The sequence below is a fragment of the Astyanax mexicanus genome, chromosome 1, assembly GCF_023375975.1.
Source record: "Astyanax mexicanus isolate ESR-SI-001 chromosome 1, AstMex3_surface, whole genome shotgun sequence".
Taxonomy (NCBI): domain Eukaryota; kingdom Metazoa; phylum Chordata; class Actinopteri; order Characiformes; family Acestrorhamphidae; genus Astyanax; species Astyanax mexicanus.
The window spans coordinates 100,220,319-100,240,142 of record NC_064408.1 but is presented as its reverse complement, the minus strand read 5'-3'; the positions used below and the strand labels follow the sequence as shown (position 1 = coordinate 100,240,142).

The 19,824-nt window shown below is 39.8% G+C and overlaps 1 protein-coding gene across 4 annotated transcripts in view; it reads left to right on the top strand.

Annotated features, from left to right (window-relative positions):
* The first annotated feature begins 878 nt into the window (after positions 1-878).
* The window catches only part of cnksr2a (connector enhancer of kinase suppressor of Ras 2a), a 177,036-nt gene continuing 158,090 nt past the window's right edge, over positions 879-19,824 (top strand). For all 4 annotated transcript variants that reach the window (XM_049462856.1, XM_049462835.1, XM_049462846.1 and 1 more), the window contains exon 1: positions 879-1,023. In XM_049462856.1, coding sequence (XP_049318813.1) covers positions 960-1,023 — 64 coding nt within the window. In that variant the 5' untranslated portion in view covers positions 879-959. The remainder of the gene's footprint in view (positions 1,024-19,824) is intronic.

The window sequence follows — 19,824 nt, the reverse complement described above, 5'->3', positions numbered from 1 at the left end:
TATACATATACAGCTTATATCTGAAAGGATATTGGGTATCAATACACACTCCTCGTTAATTCCAGCGCGGAGTTGAGAGTTTTTAGCTCTGTAAAACAGCGCGGTTTTCCTGCCCTCATTAAAGCGCAGGCGCTGGGAGTGCGCCCGGTATCCTCGCGGGAAATAATCAAGCACTGAGTCAAATTCACTTTGCAGCACCGCCGCCCACGGCAGGAGCGCGAGAGAGCGCGAGAGAGAGCGCGCGGAAAGCGGTGGCCGTCACCAGCGCGCCTGGGTTTCTGCGCGTGTGTGTGAGTGTGTCATTCCCCGGTCCGGTTTACCGCCGCTAGTGGGCGCTTTGGGCTTTTGGGAGGTTGCCCCCCCCCCTCCTTAGCCCCCCCCCCCCCCACCTCCACGCGCTCTCACCGGTACCGCCGCGGACGGAGGAGGGAACGGCGGAGGCAGAGAGGGACTGCGGGCGGCGGCGCTGAAACACAGAGAGAGAGAGAGAGAGAGAGAGAGAGAGAGAGATGCGCGGGTGAACGGAGCGCTGAGAGCGCGCGCTGACCGGGAAAACCAACCAGGAGACTCCGGTCTCTTCTTTCTCTCTGACTGACTGAAGAACTGGAGATAAGAAGCGGGACCGCGGATAACCGGGCGCTTAACGGGGGGATGAGTACCGGGTGAACGGGTGACATGAACCGTAAAGCCCCCCTGAACGTCACCGGTGACGCGCTGGACACCATGAGAGCCGCCTCCCCCGCGGGGCGCAGCCGGCGACAGTGCGCCTGAGAGAGGAGAAGCGCCCCAGCCTCGAGCCGAGCGTGACTGCTGCACACCGGGGGTACAGGCTTACAGCACCAACCATACCCACCCCCCCACCCCCCTCCCCCCCAAGCCCGACCCACCGACCACCCGCCCCCAGATTCATTCATCCCCCTGCAGCCCAGCGCTGAGGAGCGGGCGCTGAAACTTTTCCCATGGCCCTCGTCATGGAACCTGTTAGCAAATGGAGTCCCAGCCAGGTGGTGGACTGGATGAAAGGTAAGCAGGTGGTGGGTTTTAGCTGTTATTATTATTGGGGGGAAACGCTAAAACTGTGCTGCAGCTGCTGCGACTGGAGATGAACCAGAGCCCGGGGAGAGAAACAGCCAAATTAGGCGGGAAAAGCCAAAAATCTGGGGCTTTAATTTTGGTTAAGATTTTAGCACTGATGAAGACTGATGTGCTCCTGCGTGTTTAAATACTGCAGTGTTCATTCAGTTCACTGACTATAGAAATATACAGTGAATACAGGTTTTAAAATACAAAGAATGCACGAAAATAGTTATTTTCTTTAAACTGTTCAATATTTCTTAAACAATAATACTGTGTGTGAGGGTATGGCTGATAACTAAATATCAATTCAGGTTAGCTGATCGAACAGGTGTTTAGTCTATAGTCTGTTGCTGCTCATGGTAAATTCACACAGACCAAGTCTGACTAATCTGTTGCTTTTATTTTATATATATAGATAATCAAAGCCTTTTACTCTGCAGTAACGCTTAAACTCACCTCCATCCTCACGGTATTAAATACTGTAGCTGTAAGTTCACAGCTGAGGAGAAAGCAGTGAAGTCCTGATAGATGATGATAGTGAGCGAATAGGAAAGGTGGGCGGGGCTACGCGAGTGGGCATATTACATCACTCATCTTCGGTTAAAATAGGGGTTTCTGAGGTGCAAATTATTTATTTATTTCTGTGATTAATATTTATTTTCAGTTTTCTCATGATTGTTACCTAAAAGAGCAATTCTCAACTGATGGATCGCAGACACATTTTAATAAACAGCTCTGGAAAAAAACTAAGAGACCACTTCAGTTTCTGAATCAGTTGGCTGAAATAACAAACAAAGATGCAAAGCTTTCAGACCTCACATAATGCAAAAAAAAAAAAAAAGTTCATATTTATAAAGTTTGAGGGTTCAGAAATCAATATTTGGTGAAACAACCGTGGTTTTCATGCATTTTGGCATGTTCTCTCCACCAGTCGTACACATTGCTTTTGGATAACTTTTTTCCACTCCTGGTGCAAATACTTAAGCAGTTCAGCTCTCTGTGTGTTTCATGTCTCCGCCCCTGTCTTCTGTGTTCTACCTGTTCATTTGTAGCTCCGCCCCTTGTTACACAGTTCCAGGTGTTTCAAATGTCCGTGTGCCCTGTGTATTTATTGCCCCCATGTTCCAGTGTCGCTTCTCCGTGGTGAATACGTCCAATATGTCATGGAAATCTGTGTGGGATTTAGCCTCTGAATCTACCCTCTGCCTTTTCCCCAGTCCCATTTCCACACTCAGGGTTGCCAGGTATAAACAACAGCATGCAAACAGTGTGTGCTGCAGACATGGAAACGGGTGAGCTGGCTATTTCTGTACTGAACATGTAATCACTGAGCTTCAGTAAGGTTGCTAACCTTAGCTGGGTAATTTACTACCACCACTACTGTAGTAGAGATGGGCATTGAAACATATATGTTTACTGATCAGCTACAGAGTAAGACTCATCGTCACTTGACACTCTGTGTATTAATGATAACGTGGTAGATATTGTCATGTAAAATGAGAACAGTATGAACCTTTCTTTGTGTTAAGCAGCAAATAAGGTTTGAAAATTTACATTACACAAAACACTGCACATCCTGTGATGTGACTATTGCACATATTGCGTATATATTGCAATATCAATGCTAAAATTATATATCGTGCAGCCCTAGAACACAGTCACCATGAACGGTTCAAAATGTTTGAGTGGCAGCCACTTTTTTATTACATGACTATTTTCCATAATAACTTTCAAGATGTCAGTATCTCCTCCCTTTCTATTTTGTGCTGCATTGTGGGATACCTAAATAATATCCATCGTAACCACAGTATAAACACAATATATCACCCAAAATAATTTTTTTTATCATGACATTTGACTTTGCTTTCATGTCTCGTACACTCAATTGATGAACTGTAAAAGAACAACTATCTATTTAAAAATATTATCAGTATTATACATTATACTGTATAATGTATGCTGGACTTGGTGGTACATTGCTTTGATTTGTTAGCTATCTGGCATGTTCTGGTTCTTAATGTGCAGCAGGGATCTCTCTATCCATACATATGTAGTTCTAATAATTTTGTAAAATCATACTGTGACAGCCATACTGTAGTGCTGTTTAAATCATTATATGATACATCTTTTCATCATTTCATAGTCATTCTCCCATTAGTTTACTGTACAACTAATGCTGTGTCATGGATTGTGAAGGATTTAAAAAGTGAAACCCCTCCGAAACACAAGCATATGTCTGAAAGTGTCCAGACATCTCTTCTAATTAGTGAATTCAGCCACTTGCTGCTTCTATTGCTGACACAGGCATTAAATTGTGCAAACACAGCTGGTAGAATCTCCATAGAAAAGCTGTGCCAATAGAATGGGATGCTCTGGCAGCAGCACAATCCTAACTTTACCATACTCTATATGGTATTGACCGGAGTGGTATTAAGCTTCCCCGAGCGTTGTGCTGTTAAGTAGTGCAACTGCAGTCTCTGGAGTGATGGAGTACCAACCACTTGGGGTGCCAAAAGTAATCACCCAACATCAGGACCTGACCTCGCTTTACGCTTTTGTTGCTGAGTGCAATCAATACTTTATAGCAATGTTCCAATACTGTGAAGTCTTCCAAGAAAAGCAGTAGCTGTTGCTGCAGCAAAGGGCAGGTCAAACCCCATATTAATAAGCTCAATTTATAAGAAGTTTTGGATGAGTCTGTAAACCTGTTTACATTATTGGTCTGTTTCCCAGACAGGGATTAAGCCTAGTCTCGGACTATGCAGCAGTGTGAATGGAGATTTATAGTCCAGTGCTAGGCTTAATCACTATCGAGGAAACTAATCCACAGTCTGTCATCACATTTTGAGAAAATTGTACAACCACAGTTTTTTTCACACTATAAGGCGCACTTAAAATGTATATTATCCGCCTGTACCTTGCTGGTAACCCAGGCTAGCACTGCTGGAGCAGCATGAGCATTAGCTGCTAACCACTAGCAGCTAGCGGTTAGCCGCTAATGCTAATGCTCCAGCTTTAGTGAAAATCTGGAAATCTAAGCCTACTGTAAATAAACAGAAGCACTTTATTCACCCAAATAAACATTTTTAAGGAAAGAAATCAGTATAGCTTAACATCCAGCGCTCGTTTGACTTGTCTTTTTTAAGAACTACAGTTTTATTTACTTAACTTAGCTTACCCTTACAGGTCTTGAGACCTGCTGAATTAGAATGAAAACATGGTAACACCCCTGTTCCTACTAGAAGTTACTAATGTCACATAAAATGCTGCTTATAATTTAGTGCGTCTTATGTATGAATATAGACCAGAAAATAGACGGTGTGCCTACAGTGCAAAAAATACAGTAGGTTGTTTAAATGCTCTTAACGCCAGATATATACAGTTGGACAATACACAGCTGACCTTCACACCCAATTTGTTCTCTTTCTTTCTAACATATGAGGAAAGAAAATGGGCAATACTTCACCTAATTCCCCTGCCTAATCATTTATTCATATTGTCTAATCATATTGGAATAAGGAAAGATTTAGATTAGTCTTTCAAATATGCACAGAAGTATTTGGATCCTTCCTTTATCACTTGATGCACTTAATGGGAAATTAACAACGAGCAAGCAAATATTCCTTAGGGTTTGTGTGCAGTTTATGTGATGCTTCAGCTATTTTAATTTTACATTATAGTCAGTCCAAAAATCAAAACAAAAGAAAAAAGTTTAGAAAATGGATTTGTTGTCTTTTCTCTATATGTTGTTTCCTCTGATTATGAAACATAAGTTATTCTGAAGTGATTAATTTAAATTTAAAGGGGACATATTATGCAAACCTCGACTGCCCCTATAAAAAAAAAAACCTTCAGTTAAAAGGGTTTGGTGTCAGGAATCATGCTTCTATGAGCCGTTTGGGATGGCTCTTTTATTGTAACGTCACAATAAGGAATCATACATATAACTGCCCTGGAATCATCCCTTACCCATCAACCCCCACTAGAGCCCCACCCACTAAATTAGTTGAAGTAACGCCATTTTGGTCATTTTGGTTGAGAACCTTATGACATGCACAGCAGGATTAGCCAGCAGACTTCATCTGAGGGAGAGATCTATAACTACTGTTAGTGGCCAGCAACAGCTTATTTGCTATTAAGTGAGCAAGCCCCTAAAGGACTCTTCTGAAAGAGACTGAAATTGGCAAGAATAGAGCTGGTGAGATCTCTTTATGTGAGAATGCTTTTGTGCAAAGAACTTCATGAACATGTTTTGTATAGTCCATAGACCGATTCTAACTTGTGTAAAAAGACTTATAATACAGACTTATAATACATCCCCAATTTACACATATACAATCATAGATTAATCAACATCATAAGCAATACAGGTTGATTGGCTGTGTATTGGGACCAATGAGTTAGGCTGACATGAAAGGTTTGTGTGTGACATCATCAATATGTATTTATACAATATGCTTTTGGCCAGGGATAAGGTCTCCATATTGTGTGCTCTGTGTGCTCTGAGTGTGTGTGTGTGTGTGTGTGGTCACTACTGTGACAGCACCTTTGAGAAACAGGTGAGAGGATCTGTGACAGTTGTGAGCAGACAGTTGGAGGCAGGCATACACACTTCAGTGGTTCAGGGGTCGTGTATGCATGTGTGTGCATGTTTGTGTATGTGTGTTTGGGTCATGCTGCAGCATATGTTAAGTATGCTATATTTAAAAAAAAAAAAATCTGGTCCGCAAATCAACAGCATTATTAGCTTGCATTTTTATTTTGTAATATTACTTATTAACAAATCACTGCTGAAAAAATAGAACTGTAAAAAGTCATTTAGAATTATTTATGACACAAGTAATTCATTTAGATTGTTTATTGATTATTTATGTATACATCCCACATCCCCCATCATGATAACATAATGATGAAAGGGACAGTGGTATATCTGGCATATCAGTGTGATTGCTTTTTAACCCTTAATATCCACATTAAGATCTACATTTTTTCAAATATACTAAAATTACTTCCAGAAAGTTGCTGTAATACAACAAAACTAAAATATAATTTATAAGTATATTGTGTTTTATTAATCATTGAAAAATATGTCTCTCCTTATAGTTTCATCTAGACAGCTGTAGCTTCAGCTATTCAATGTACAGTGCTTTTCAATAAGGTCCAGTTGTGATGGTTATAGCAGAAATTATGAGAACTCATTTCATATTTTGGGAAGAGTAAATGGCTTTAAAGATATGCCAACCTTTAGGAAAACCACATATTAGATCTAGCAGGGAAATTGGCAATATGATTTTGTGCAGTGTTTATGCACAATAATGAAAGGTTAAGGAGTTTTATTGTAAACTTTGCATCAGTATAGCACCAGTAAGTGCAGATTGCAAAATGTACAATAATTTAAATCAGACTGTTTAACTGTTTAAATGGTGGCTGCTTTAGTTGCATTTTATTGAATGATATCCAGCAGTATGTTGCCTCATGCTTCATAGTCAGTAGCAAATGGAGAGAAAAACTATAGTCAGCTCCATAAATATTAAAACAAAGACAGAAGTTTTGTATTTTTTGCTGTGGGAAACCATTTTGAATAGTTTATTTTACATTTAATTTACACTTAAGGAATATTTTCGTATACGGGTGCAAATCTTTGGCAGCTAATGACGTTTATAGTAGGGCTGTGACGATAATTTTATTACCGCAATACCGCGGTTATGGGACGTCACCGCGGTGATGAGCTCATTACCGTCATTACCGCATTTTTTTATGGCTGTCAAATCTGATTGACTGCGTTTTGAGCGGTAGTAAAATGCTCCATATAAGCACAACTGTGGTGAATTCAGTATTAATATGTCAAGTGTAAGTCCTACACTATAGGGCTGTGCAATATATCAAATAAATTTTGATCGCGATAGATATTGGTGTCAAACGATCTCAAAATTCATAATATCGAATATAAATTTTTTTGTCATTTATCTGTGCTGCCGCTGCACTGGCGCGGCGGCGAATGGGTTAAGCAAAACGCGGTGCGTGGTACTCATTGAGGTCAGAACAGCTCTGGAGTCTCCTGCTCACTTCGTCTCCATTGAGGCTGCTGAAGAGAGTGAAGATTAGCAGCACTAATATTGGCTCGGAAATGGAAGCTACAGGGCAGGCTCAGTAAGTTGAGAAAAAAGGAAGAAAAAGACTCAGAACAGAAGAGAATCATCTGCAAGATTTGCCGGAAAGTGGTGTCTGCACCTCTCGCCAACACATCAAACTAATTCACCCACCTCAAGGTAAACCATAGAGCCATGTAAGGTGTTCCGTGGTTACATTTTGAGAAAGTAAAATATATTAATTCATTGTCTGGCTGCTGGCTGTTCTGCGTGAGCTCCGCGGAGAACGCGCGGCATTGCGCCTCAGTCTTGGTAAAAATAGTAAGGTTGGTTGAAGTGCAGTTCAAACAGCAAAGCAATGATATAAAACTATAACCACCATCTTTACTGAAATGTTGTTATCTGACCAAGTCTGAGGTAAAATGCGCTGCGCCTTGTCTCTTTCACAGCACGCGGAACTGAGTTCAGAACCGCTACAAATATAACCATATAAAACTCAGTTCAGATAAATAAACTTCAGATGAGTAAGGACACGTAAAGTGAAACAAAAATTGTCAAACATAAAGGACAGGTTTCTATTATTTTAAAATTGAACTAATGTCTTTTTTTTGGTCGGTTGTCTCTTGCGAGCCGATTTCTTAACGCCACGACATTTTAATCAACATATTATATGACGCGGGTCCCGTCAGGATATCTTGCGGCACAGACAGAACTGAATTGTTATTGGCGGGAACAGGAGTTTAATCAATCCAGATGATGTGGGAGCACATTAATAAATAGTTAAGAATATTGTAATAATCACGCAGTGATTCTCATGCACGCAACAAAAAAACCCTAAGCACAAAAAAGGAGCGGAGAATGGACCGACAGGCGCACACACACACCGATTTTTTTTTTGTAATGTGGTAAGAAACGTGACCGCACTATTCAGCGCGGTTTTAATAAATATTTTTTTTAATTTTAAGCACTAAATGTAATTTATTAAATTTATTTAGGACCGCGGGGCAGGTGCGGCAAAACTGTGTATGTGGCGGGCTGATGCGGGATTAAAAGAAGGATTTTTTTTGCGGAACGGTAACGGGACAAAAAAGAAATGATGTCTGAATTAATTTCCTCCAATCGAATATAATTTAACATGGTTTAAGAATATAAAATAATTAATAAACAAACGAAATATTTAATATTGAGCTAATAGCCCAAGTGCAAAAATACAAAATCTGTAATACTCTGCACTGCACAATTCAAACGAAATAGCCGTAACGCAGCTGCGCTCCTGCCCTGCGATGCAGCCGAAGCCTGGTGTGAGGCAGCAGAAATTCTGGGGTGAAAACTACATAACTACACAACATAAGGAGACATAATGCACTCCAAATATTCAGGAGGGAAGTGAAATAAATGATACTGTACAGATATAATCTGTATCTAGTAGATATTTAATGAGAAATAAGAAGAGTGTGAATAAAAAAAAAAAAACAGACGCCTATCACAGACTTCTTGAGCCTTGAGCCCGAACGGCCCGAGGAAAGGGGTGAGAAATATATTTTTTTCGGGGCCGGGGGTCAGTGGAAAATTTTGCTGTGGATTAATTCGTCTTTTTTTTTTAAACGAATATTAGAATATTTGCTACCAATTACTGCCGAATATCCTGAGCTCAAAACCGCTATTCGGGCCAGCCCTAAAATAGATCTATGGATGGAGAAGGGGGAGGCGGACAAGCTCCTCCTTCAAAAAGTCTGCTCGGAAAAAGACAGGTTAGCTGTACAATGACGAATTATACAGGCAGCATATGTTCACTTGTTATGCTGTATTTATGGTTTATGTAGAGGTTGTATGTAGGCTGTATGGTTTGAAGAATAAAGATTTGTTACCAATAAATTTATTGTTTTTTTTTTTTTTTTTGGGGGGGGGGGGTGGTTTGGGGTCTCGCGGTTAACCGCAATATCGCGGTGATGCGTTAGTTTTTTACCGCGGTTATAAAAAATCAATACCGCCCCAGCCCTAGTTTATAGACATAAAAAAAAGTTCTTCCTTCCTTGTGATGCTTTTATCAAGGCATATACTGTGAAATGCCCAAAGCTCATCCATAAGCGAGGTCAACAAAGGCCTTCCCTTGTGGGAATAAACTGACGGAAGGGCAACTTTGTGAACAGTCTGCTGGGAAACTCTGGGTCCTGACATTCATGTGGATGTTCATTAAACAGCTAAACATTGCTGTGGACCTCTTTCAGCAGGATAATGCTCCCTGCCACACTGATCTTTTTGATTGGGTGTCATCCTGACACCTTTCACATGAATATAAAATCTAAAGCAAATATTAGCCTGTTTGAGAGCTACTGAATGCTGTTGAAATTGAAGTGTTTTTGTATCCTCGTTAAGTCGATGTTCACCTTAGCAACGGTTGCCATGAACAAACACGTTTGTGGTTGTTGGGGTTGGTGCTGACATCAATTATAGGCCTTATATAGATATAAAAGTGTTCCGCTGTTTAGACCAAATATGGCAGGCTTGGCTATCATATACCGAGAGACATGATGACGCTGATGAACAGCTCATCTCAGAGAGCATCTTCAAAGTGTGTGTGTGTGTGTGTGTGGAGCGAGGGGCATTGTTACATGAGGCTTGGAACAAGTTGCGTTGTGTGGCTCATGATGGGTTGGAGTGAGTGAGTCAGACAGCCGGTGTGCTGGATGGATCACTGTGCTCGGCGTTCACCCGCAGGCCTACACATTTACACTCTGCCAGTACCCTCCGTGGCATTACTTAACCAGCGTGATTAAAGCAGCGCTGGCGCTAGAAATGCTACGTGGGTCCTCTCAGTCTAAAGGTTGCCCGAGGTGGAGGGAACTCATTCAGTCGTGAAAACAGCAGAGCTTTCGTAAATGTTCCATGGATTTGTCCGCTCCCCCTGGATGCTTCTTTTCATTTTCTCCCAGCTCAAAGGAAGTCTCTACAAGTTCCGCCAACAGCCAAGCTATCACGCTCTTAAAAGACATGGGCTTATCTGCATTTAGCAATTAATAGGTACTTGAACATGGATTGAGGCGAGGCAGGCGAGGGAAGATGAGTCAGTCAGGAGGAGGATGCTCTGAAAAGTCTGATGAGAACAGAGGAAGAATGAGTTTGGAAATAAATGACTACTACATGTAACTAAGGGGTACATTTTCAGTACACCCTTAAAAGAGGAGTTCTTCTAGGTCTTGTGGTTTTGTCACAGACTATAAAGATAAAAATATTGGGAAACCTAAAGGAGCATTTTTGACATCCCATTCTAAATCTATAGGGCTAGATATTGTATGGTCCACTTTTTTGAGAAGACCTTCTACAAGATGTTGTGGTGTGTCTTTGAAGTTCTGTCAATTAATTCAGAAAGATGAAGAGCGAGAAGAGCATTTTTAAGATCACACAGTTGTGATGTTGGACCAACAGACCTTGCTCACATTCTCTGTTCCACTTCATAAATTGATCATGAAGAAGATGAATATCTAATTTGTGTAATTTGTGAGGTGTTATCTTGTAAACGAGGTTAAGTGCTGGCCAGGGTGCTTGGGCAAGTCGACATGCATTATCAGAGTACAAGAGAGGTACGGTAAACATACTACAGATTTAAGTGCTGGGACAAAAGCGCACTGAAGGAGCGGTAATGGCTCTTACTCACTCAGAACAGAAGGTGTGCAGACTACAGCAGGTAAGGTAAATGTGCATTGGAACAGGAGTCAGGCTCACAGGAAGCAGGGATTAAGGGGAAGGCAGAAATAGTTGTTGACTAATCAAAAAAATAATCATCAGATTAGTCGACTACCAAATAAGGATCTTTATCACAATATATAAACGCTACGAGGACCCGAGGAAACAGCAAAGCAATAATAATAGGCCCTTTAATCGGGCATTTAAATGCTTTTTAAAGGTAAATAAGAGCGTTGGTTTGGGATTTAAAGCGTGATTTCTGCTGTAACTGGAAATATCTGTGCAAAACTGTGCCGAACTGAAGTGCTCAGCTTTTGACAGGCCTCCCCCTCATGCTCCCCCTCCCCTTCATGCTTCTCAGGCAGCAGCAGCCTGTCACTCACTCAGACATAGAGACAATGCTGTGTATCCACTCCCACATTGCAACATGACATGTTTGATTTAATTGCCATAGGTAACATCGCACGTCCTGTGATGTGACTATTTTGGGTGTGCGCACATTGAAATTGTGAGGTGTTATCTTGTGAGAGAGGTAAAGCACTGGCCAGGATGCTCATGGCAAGCTGACATGTATTATGAGTTCAAGAGAGGCCTGCAAAGATTATACATATAAAAATATGTTTACATATTTCAGTGCTGGGGATAGAGACACACTGGAGGAGCGGTAACGGCTGCTCACTCGCTCAGTTCACAGGTATGCAGACTTGAGCAGGTGAGGTAAATGTGCATTGGAACAGAAGCCATGCTCACGAGGCAGTGATTTAGGGGATGGCAGAAATAGCCATTAACTAATTGAATAATTGTCAGATTAGTCGACTACCAAAAAATCATTTGTTTTATCCCTAGTGAAAGTTGTGAGGTGTTATCTTGTGAACGATGTTAAGCACTGGCTGGAAAGGCCTGCAACGACTAGTCGACTCATCGTCAATATCGATTAAAAAAACTTGTTGACTACACCTTTCACTCTCGGCTAAGTTTTCAATTTGAGTTTCATCAGTCATTATTTAAATTGCTATGGAAACTTTGAAATTGTTAAGTTAAAGCAGAGACTGAACAACAGGGTGACATAAGCAGGTGTGCTTACTTAAGCAGGTGAGGCAAAACGTGATTTGGAACAGGAGCAAATAGTTGTTCAATGATCAACTAATTAGAGATTAGTAAACTACCAAATAATAATCAGTTTCAACCGTAGAAGCAAGCATGGGACAAGCTTCCATGGGACAAGACACTAGTTTCTGCATGTCAGTGTGTAGTGCATTACCTAATCTTTGTAATTTGTTATCTCACACAGATTCAAACACTAAATTCTGAAAGAAAATAAAAACAAAACAAAGAACACACTGTTGCAGAGGGTTGTTTATATCATCTTTCCCGCACCACTGTGGTCTGAAACTCCCACACAGTCCTGACCAGGCAGAGAAGACGTGTTTTTCTGGCTTTTCATCCGTTCGAATGATGGTTTTCAATTTATTTTTTTCACAAAAACGAGTTAACAGTCACTGTCAGAAACCTATTGTGCCTATTTGTCGGTAATAACCAATATCCAGGTATATTGACCTGTGTTAGAAACGGTGTCCTGATGTCCCCACAAACAGACCCGTGTCTGCCCTGGTGATCAGGCACATCAGACTGTGATAAATAAATCTCTTAAATTAAACGAGGGAGACCGAAGTGAACGAGCAGAAGGGAGCGAGGGAAAAGGAATGCCAAAATACGATATGAAAAAAGAAAGAAAGCCTGAGGCGATAGAGATGGTTAGGCAGGCTGTTTTGGATAAAAATATCCAACACACACACAAAAAAGAGGCAAACAGGCTCCCAAATGACATCAGATGTGTTGGCATAGTTGAGACAAAGGGAGAGAGGAGAGAGAGTAAGAGGAAAAAACGGATGAAGGAAGAAAAAAGAGAGAAATGAGAAAGGGTGAAAAAATTAAAATATAGAAAATAGGTAAATAAAGGCAAGACATAGTAAATCCATAGGCTGTTTAGTAACCTTCTTCCCCCCTGTTCCACTCTTAATAGCTCTTCCACTCCTCTGTTGAGCTGTGTACTGGAAAGAACTTGGAAAGGTATTAAATGTATAATTATACAGGGCTTACGATTCAGTATATTCTGATAATGTAAGTGACTGTTTAAAAATATATATTATAAAAACACTCAATTTGTAAATCTGAAACAAGTCTGCTCAATTGATTCTGTCTGAAGATACTCATGTGAGATCATACAGGAGAGAAGTTATTGGGTTCATGGTAAAACCAGCTGCAGTATTTGTTTACCGTTCTGTATTTTACTGCATATGGTAAACCATATAAAAATCATAATCAGAGTAAAAATAGATTGACATTCATTACAGATAATTTACTTACAAAATATTTAAAGAGTCACTTGCAGATTAGCATTAGAGTTTCAGTCAAATAAAACATTTTCAAACAAACATTTCAATCTCATAAAATGTTAAACTCTCATCTCGTTCTAAAAAACCCAATATCATGTCTTGTCTCAGCTTGTCTCATGATGCCTAGTGGGATTTAATGACAGGGAGTACAACACTGCTCTCTAGTGGTCGGGGTTTAAACACAACATTAAATTAACCACTGTCTGACACTAAATTTAACATGTTAACAAATACTTAAAAATATATATTGTGCAAAACAAAATATCGCAATACTATACAATATCAAAACCTTCTTACACTCCTTACTCTTGTGTGTCTGTGGGAAGTTTTGTCAATTGTTTCAGAAGAGCAAGAAGAGATTCTGTGAAGTCGCACACTGATGATGTTGGACGAGCGGGCTGTGCTCACAATCTTATCTCTAGTTTAAATTGATAAATAGATCATAAAGGAGAGTTTGAGTTTGAGCGAGACCTGATCTAACAGTGTGTGGCAATGATCGTGACCGGGGGGCATCTGCCTAGAATTGTCCATGACAACAGACAATTGACTCTGGAGAAATCACATCCACGTTAATTGCAGGAGGCCCTACACACATATGCTGCAGGTCAGTGCAATGTTCTTTAGCTTCCTTGGGACATGGCAAACAGGCGAGACTGAGAAAGAAGATAAGAGAAAAATGAAAAAAAAAATGAGAGAGAGAGAGTAGGCTAAGGCTATAGAGAGGAGGGAGATACATTTAAAAAGAAAGTGAGGGAGGAGAAATAACAGACACATTAAGAGAAAGCTGAAGCTAGAGGAGAAGAGTGAAGCGGGGGGTCCTCTCTCGTGGTCCAGAGGCTCCTTGCTGAACGAGTATTAGAACTGTGTTTTTTCTGCGTGTGGGTTTGGAGCTGACGGGGGTGGGAGAGCATTCTTTTCCTCCGCTCTTTCTCCTCCGGTTTTGTTGTTGTGCCTCTGAACTTCTCAGCAGCATTAAAGGAGGCTGATTAATATTCATGTGGAGGAGAAGAGAGAAGTGGAGGCTCTGTTTTGGGGGTGGAGTGGGGGGTGGGATGCATTTAGGGGGGGAGTGTGTTTTAGCACAGAGGCCCAGGAGACCTGCCACGATTTACGGGAGCACCAAGGCATTCACACTGTTCAGATAGAGTGGGGGATAGACACATACACACACACACACACACACACACATGTACACACACATGTACACACACACTTACACACACGTATACACACACACTTATATATATATATATATATATATATATATATATATATATATATATATATATATATATAAATGTTAAAAACTAGGGGATGACCAAAATTTGGTTTGGTTGATACAACTAACCGATTTAGTGGTTCCTAATGGCAAAGGCAATAACACATTGATAACTGGTATGAGATGTCAGACACAGATAAATAAAATGAGTAAGTGATGCTTTCAAGGGTTCTTTAAGCAATACACTAGAGGAACACTTTTGGTTTTATAAAAAAAAAAAAAAAACATTTATATACAGCTCTGAAAAAAATTAAGAGGCATGTTCTCCTCCACCAGTCTTACACACTGCTTTTGGATAACTTTATGCCACTCCTGGTGCAAAAAATCAAGCAGTTCAGCTTGGTTTGATGGCTTGTGATCATCCATCTTCCTTTTGTGTATATGTACATTTGATATAACAGACATGTACATAAAGATCTTTAACCTGATCTGAAAAATACTGATTCAATCATTGTGATTGTAAGAATTATACAGCCATACAGTTGCACCGATTCTGATTTATTTAGTTTAGTAAAATAATACCGCCACACAGTTTAGATGCACTGATTCTGGACAGATTTATTTAGTTTATTAGTAACGTTTTATTGTTTGTTTAATGTATTATAAAGCAGTCAGACTGATCTACCTGACCATTTAGTTCCCACTTTCTTAACACTACATTCAAGTTACTGAGTGTGTGTGTGTGTGTGTGTGTGTGTGTGTGTGTGTGATAAATACAATAGCATTAGTGTTAGCTTCCACCCAATTAATTAAAAACCAATCCCAAAACACTGGATTGAAACCGGACATATAACCAGGCCTTTGAGACCTTCACTTAAAATTGATTTCTAGAAATTGGTGGAAAGAAACATGTTTGCTTTGTAGTATTTTTTTAAATGGTGAACCAGCACACACAGCACACCAGCAAACACTAGGTAATGTGGCAAGAGGAAGGCGGAGCCACTGAGTTTGGCCATAGTTTGGGCCAGCACCTGTCCATTAACAGGTGCTGAACCTAAAAAAAATGCTAGCAACAGTATTTAAACATGGCTTTCACTGGCTACGGGAGAGAAAGGCTAGCAAGAGAGAGAGATGAGATTGATTTATTTGGGGCAAAATGTGTTAATATACACTGGTTGGTGAGTTGCATTTGTGGTTTTTGTGCTTGTTTGATGTTGTGCTTGAGTTCTGGCTCTACCGTCCCTTTACATGCCTCTCTCCAAGCTGACATCACAGTAGATAGAGACAAGTGACTATTCCACTGTTTATGTCTTTAAGAGCAGAACTGAAGGTGAAAATGCATCAGATTAACCACCAGCAAACAGTGATGGGTCAATCTTCAAATTATGTTTTAATGTACAATAGATGATGTACAACTAATTTATGCATATTCAGTATCAATTTAGATTTTTACAAGTGTTTTAATGAAGTAGTCTTTAGAATTAGATGGTAACCACTGTATCTACTGCTTTCGGAAATTAATCCCATTGCTTACACAGATGCACACACACACATGCAGCTTGTCCAGTTCTTATAGGAAAGTATTAATAGATAAAATATTGCAATATATATTATGCCTTATCACTGCCACTCTTGGTGATCAAGTTGCACACCAGATCAAGAAGGTCCTGCATCAATGTGGCTGTTCAGGACTCAATGGGGTTTTAAGATCTAAGTCAGTGAACTAATCCAGGGGAGCTCGCTCTCGCTCTCTCGCTCTCGTTCTCTCGCTCTCTCTCTTGCTCTCTCTCTTACACACACACTCTCACACACACACACACACACATACACAGAAATTCTTTCACTTATTCTACTCACCAACTGTTGCATTCCAGCCTCTATAGGATTAAAGCACATTTGCTCAGCATCAGGTTATACTGCAAACATAAATGTGTTACACAACTGCTGCCCGAGGAAGCGCACTTGTGTAAGATTGCGAGTAGAAGTGTCACGGTTTCACGGTTGACAGGCTCTGCAGTCTGTGTCACTAAATGAAACCTAGTCAAACATGCAGAAACATGGCATTATCTGTGTTAATAGGCAGTCTGTAGTCAATAGTGCTCTCCAGCTTATCACAAAAAGTATTGGATAGAACAGCATCATTTCAGATAACAGTTTTACTTCTCTACATGTTAATGATGTGCCAATAGGTTTATGTTTAAGTATATGTGTTTTAATTTATAGTATATACAGTACAGTGCTTTTCTATTGGCAGCAATTCTCTACAGGGACTAAACAAGCTGTGTGTGTGTATTTGCACATCTGTGTCAGTTTCAGTGGGTGCAACTTAAACTTAAAATGAATGCATATATTTTAGAAGGAGAGTCCACAATCATTTTGACACATTTAATGTATTCGTGGTATTAAATGATCTTAAAATGACAATAATATTGTTTATCACAATTATTTCTACTATATCAACAAGTGAAGTCCCAAAATCTTCCCATCTCCTGTTAAGCCAGTGGAAATGCGGGTGGAGTAACTGGTTTGAAATAGAAGCAGATCTGTGGGTTTGCAGTTCGACTGCGCCCGAGGTGCTTTTACAGGCCGCTGGGAGGCGGCTTTGGTGGAGATGCACTTCTATGAAAGTGGTTACTAGTGCGTGTCCTGAAGTGCCCTCTCCAGCTCTTTTTCTTCCTAGCTTTATCACAGGGGGAGGTGTGCTAAGGTCAGTTTACTGCTGAAAGTAAAAGTGATGCAATTTTTTACATTTACTAAATTAAATATACCAGTCAAAACTTTTGGAGACAAGTGAGTATTGAGTAGTATTTTATTTCGATAGACCATTTCTTTCTGTCAACATCATCCAACTAAAATGAATGATACTATTGTCATTTTAAGAGCAATTTATGCCACTGATACAATGATAATATAATAGTATAATAATACAATAAAGCCCTTTATAGAACAGCACATACAAGTACATGTACACGTAGTGTTTATATTACCTAAATAAATATAAAAAACATAAAAATATGAACTAACATAAAAACTAGTAAAATAAAGACAGTGGGTCTGCAGAAATTACTGAGGTTTTGTCCATATATTCACAGCAGCATCATTTAAGTCACATGATCTGTTGTAGCTTTCTGTCAACTTCTGTCAATATAGCTATAATTTAATTAGTTATTTACATTGCAAATGTTTTTTTTATGTTAGCTAGTTCAGTGTTTCCTTTTTCCTTTCTCTCCTCGTACTGTCTTATAATTCCTCTCTTGTCATTAAAAAAAAAAAAGAAAACTTCTGAGTTTCGAAATTGAGATTTCATGATTTTTTTTTTAATTTCAAAGTGGCAAAAACACTGAGTTGTTTTTATAGGTTTGTCATCGTAATTATATTATTGACTGATCCAACAATATACGGACAAAACTTCAATATTATTTGCTGACTTGGAAATTGCATTAACGTCAATAAGCCAATATGTCAAGTGTTTTTTTTTTATTTTTGTTTTGAATATATTTAGGATATTTAAACATGACTAGGCCTGTCACAATAATTACAATATCGAGTTATCGTACAATAAATGAACATGACCTCAATCATTTTTGATAATCAATCGTGATATTGTCTATTGTATTTAATTGTATGTTTGTTCACATGAATAACAATGAACAGTATTTTAGCATGTCATGCTTCAATAACTGTGACTCCATACACACAGTGTGGACTAAAGTAGGTGAAGAAATAAGTATATAATGTCTTTAAAAAAAGTGTATAATTGCTTTTTACACTATTCTGTTATTATTATGTCAGTGGCATTTAATAGTCTTAAAATATTGTGTATCGCAATAATTTCTGTGACAATATATCGTCCACAACATTTTTTTTATTATGACAGGCCTAAAACATTACATACATTTTCTTAAAATGACAACATAATTGTTCAGAATTGTCTAATATAGTCAAAAATATTTTGACAGGCCTAGAAAGAGGAGAATCTCTGATTGTTTTGATTGGTTGGTTGTGTGATTGTACTTATCCACCTTGCAGCTCAGAAAGATCACTAATCAGTTTGTCTATTGACTTCTCTATTGCTGACATTTACACACCATATTGATGGTGGCGATTAACAAGTGCAGCAGCTGGAGTGTGGCACGTTAGATCAATGACAAATGGAGTCCAGAGCTGCTTGGAGGTCAGTTGGATATCTGAGGATCTCCAGAGCTCCAGAGGTAGAAATGATGGAGGTTCAGACCCCCACCATTCAGATTTCAATCTGCTGTCAGCGTTTTCTCTCTTGATTTTAATATTAAACAGGGAGAGCACCAACCCCATTAACGGAAGCGCCTCGGTATAATGGCAATGTCAATTCTGGATTGATAGAGACAGCCGTCTGCACGTAGGCTGACAGTCAGTTTAAGCTCTAATGCATTCACGCTCCAAACCCCCCTCCCTGATCCCCCTCCCGCCCCCGAAGCCTCTACTTGTTTATTCCGCTTGGTTGTTCTTCCTAAACTCTTTACCAAATAGAAGGCAGTAAGCGGCAGCAGCAGCCGCAGTGCCAGCCTAAACGCCTTGACTGAAAGATGAAAGGCAGAATAAAGGCAGGGCTTTTCCCCCTCAAGCAGCTCTGCCGCTTTAATTGATTGTGATGTATGAAGGTGCATTAGCTGCATTTTGCTATCAGACTTATTTTCTTCCCCACTGAAGTGGGTGATGCTCACAGGGTAATGAGCGTGCACCTTGCCTGCCCCCTCAGTCTATACGCTGAGGTTTCTCACACACACACACACACACAAACACACACACACACACACACACACACTACACTCACATACACTCAAAAACATGCCTCTCTTGTCTCCAGGCTGGATATTTTAGGTATTCCAGGCCCGTCTCCTGGGTGTGTCCTATGGAAACACATGAATAGAATATTATATTTCGTATGACCCGGTGAATGTGGACAGGGCTGCCTCTGAACAGGGGGTGTGTTCCTACTTGTTGATGCCATCAGAAGTTCATAAAAAAGTGGTTTCTTTTATTTTTAGTATGTTTTTTTTTACCATCCCTAAGCCAGGCGTGCACTATGTTTTATAGCCTCTAGTTTTACTCAGAAATGTTGCAGAAATGTGAAAAAATGTGTTTGTTTGTAGTTTGTTTTCCTTTCAAGGACATAATTAAATCATATCAATCAAATGTATTTTTTTAAATAAAACATTAAGCTGAATGTCTCAGGCTTGGACATCTGGACACTGGACTTTTACTCCATTACATTTTCAAAAGTTTAGTGACATCCCCTGTTTTTTGGAGTTGTGTGGATGTGTGGAGTATTTTTGGAGTTGTGGGGAGTATTCTTTGAGTTGTGGAGTGTTTCTGGAGT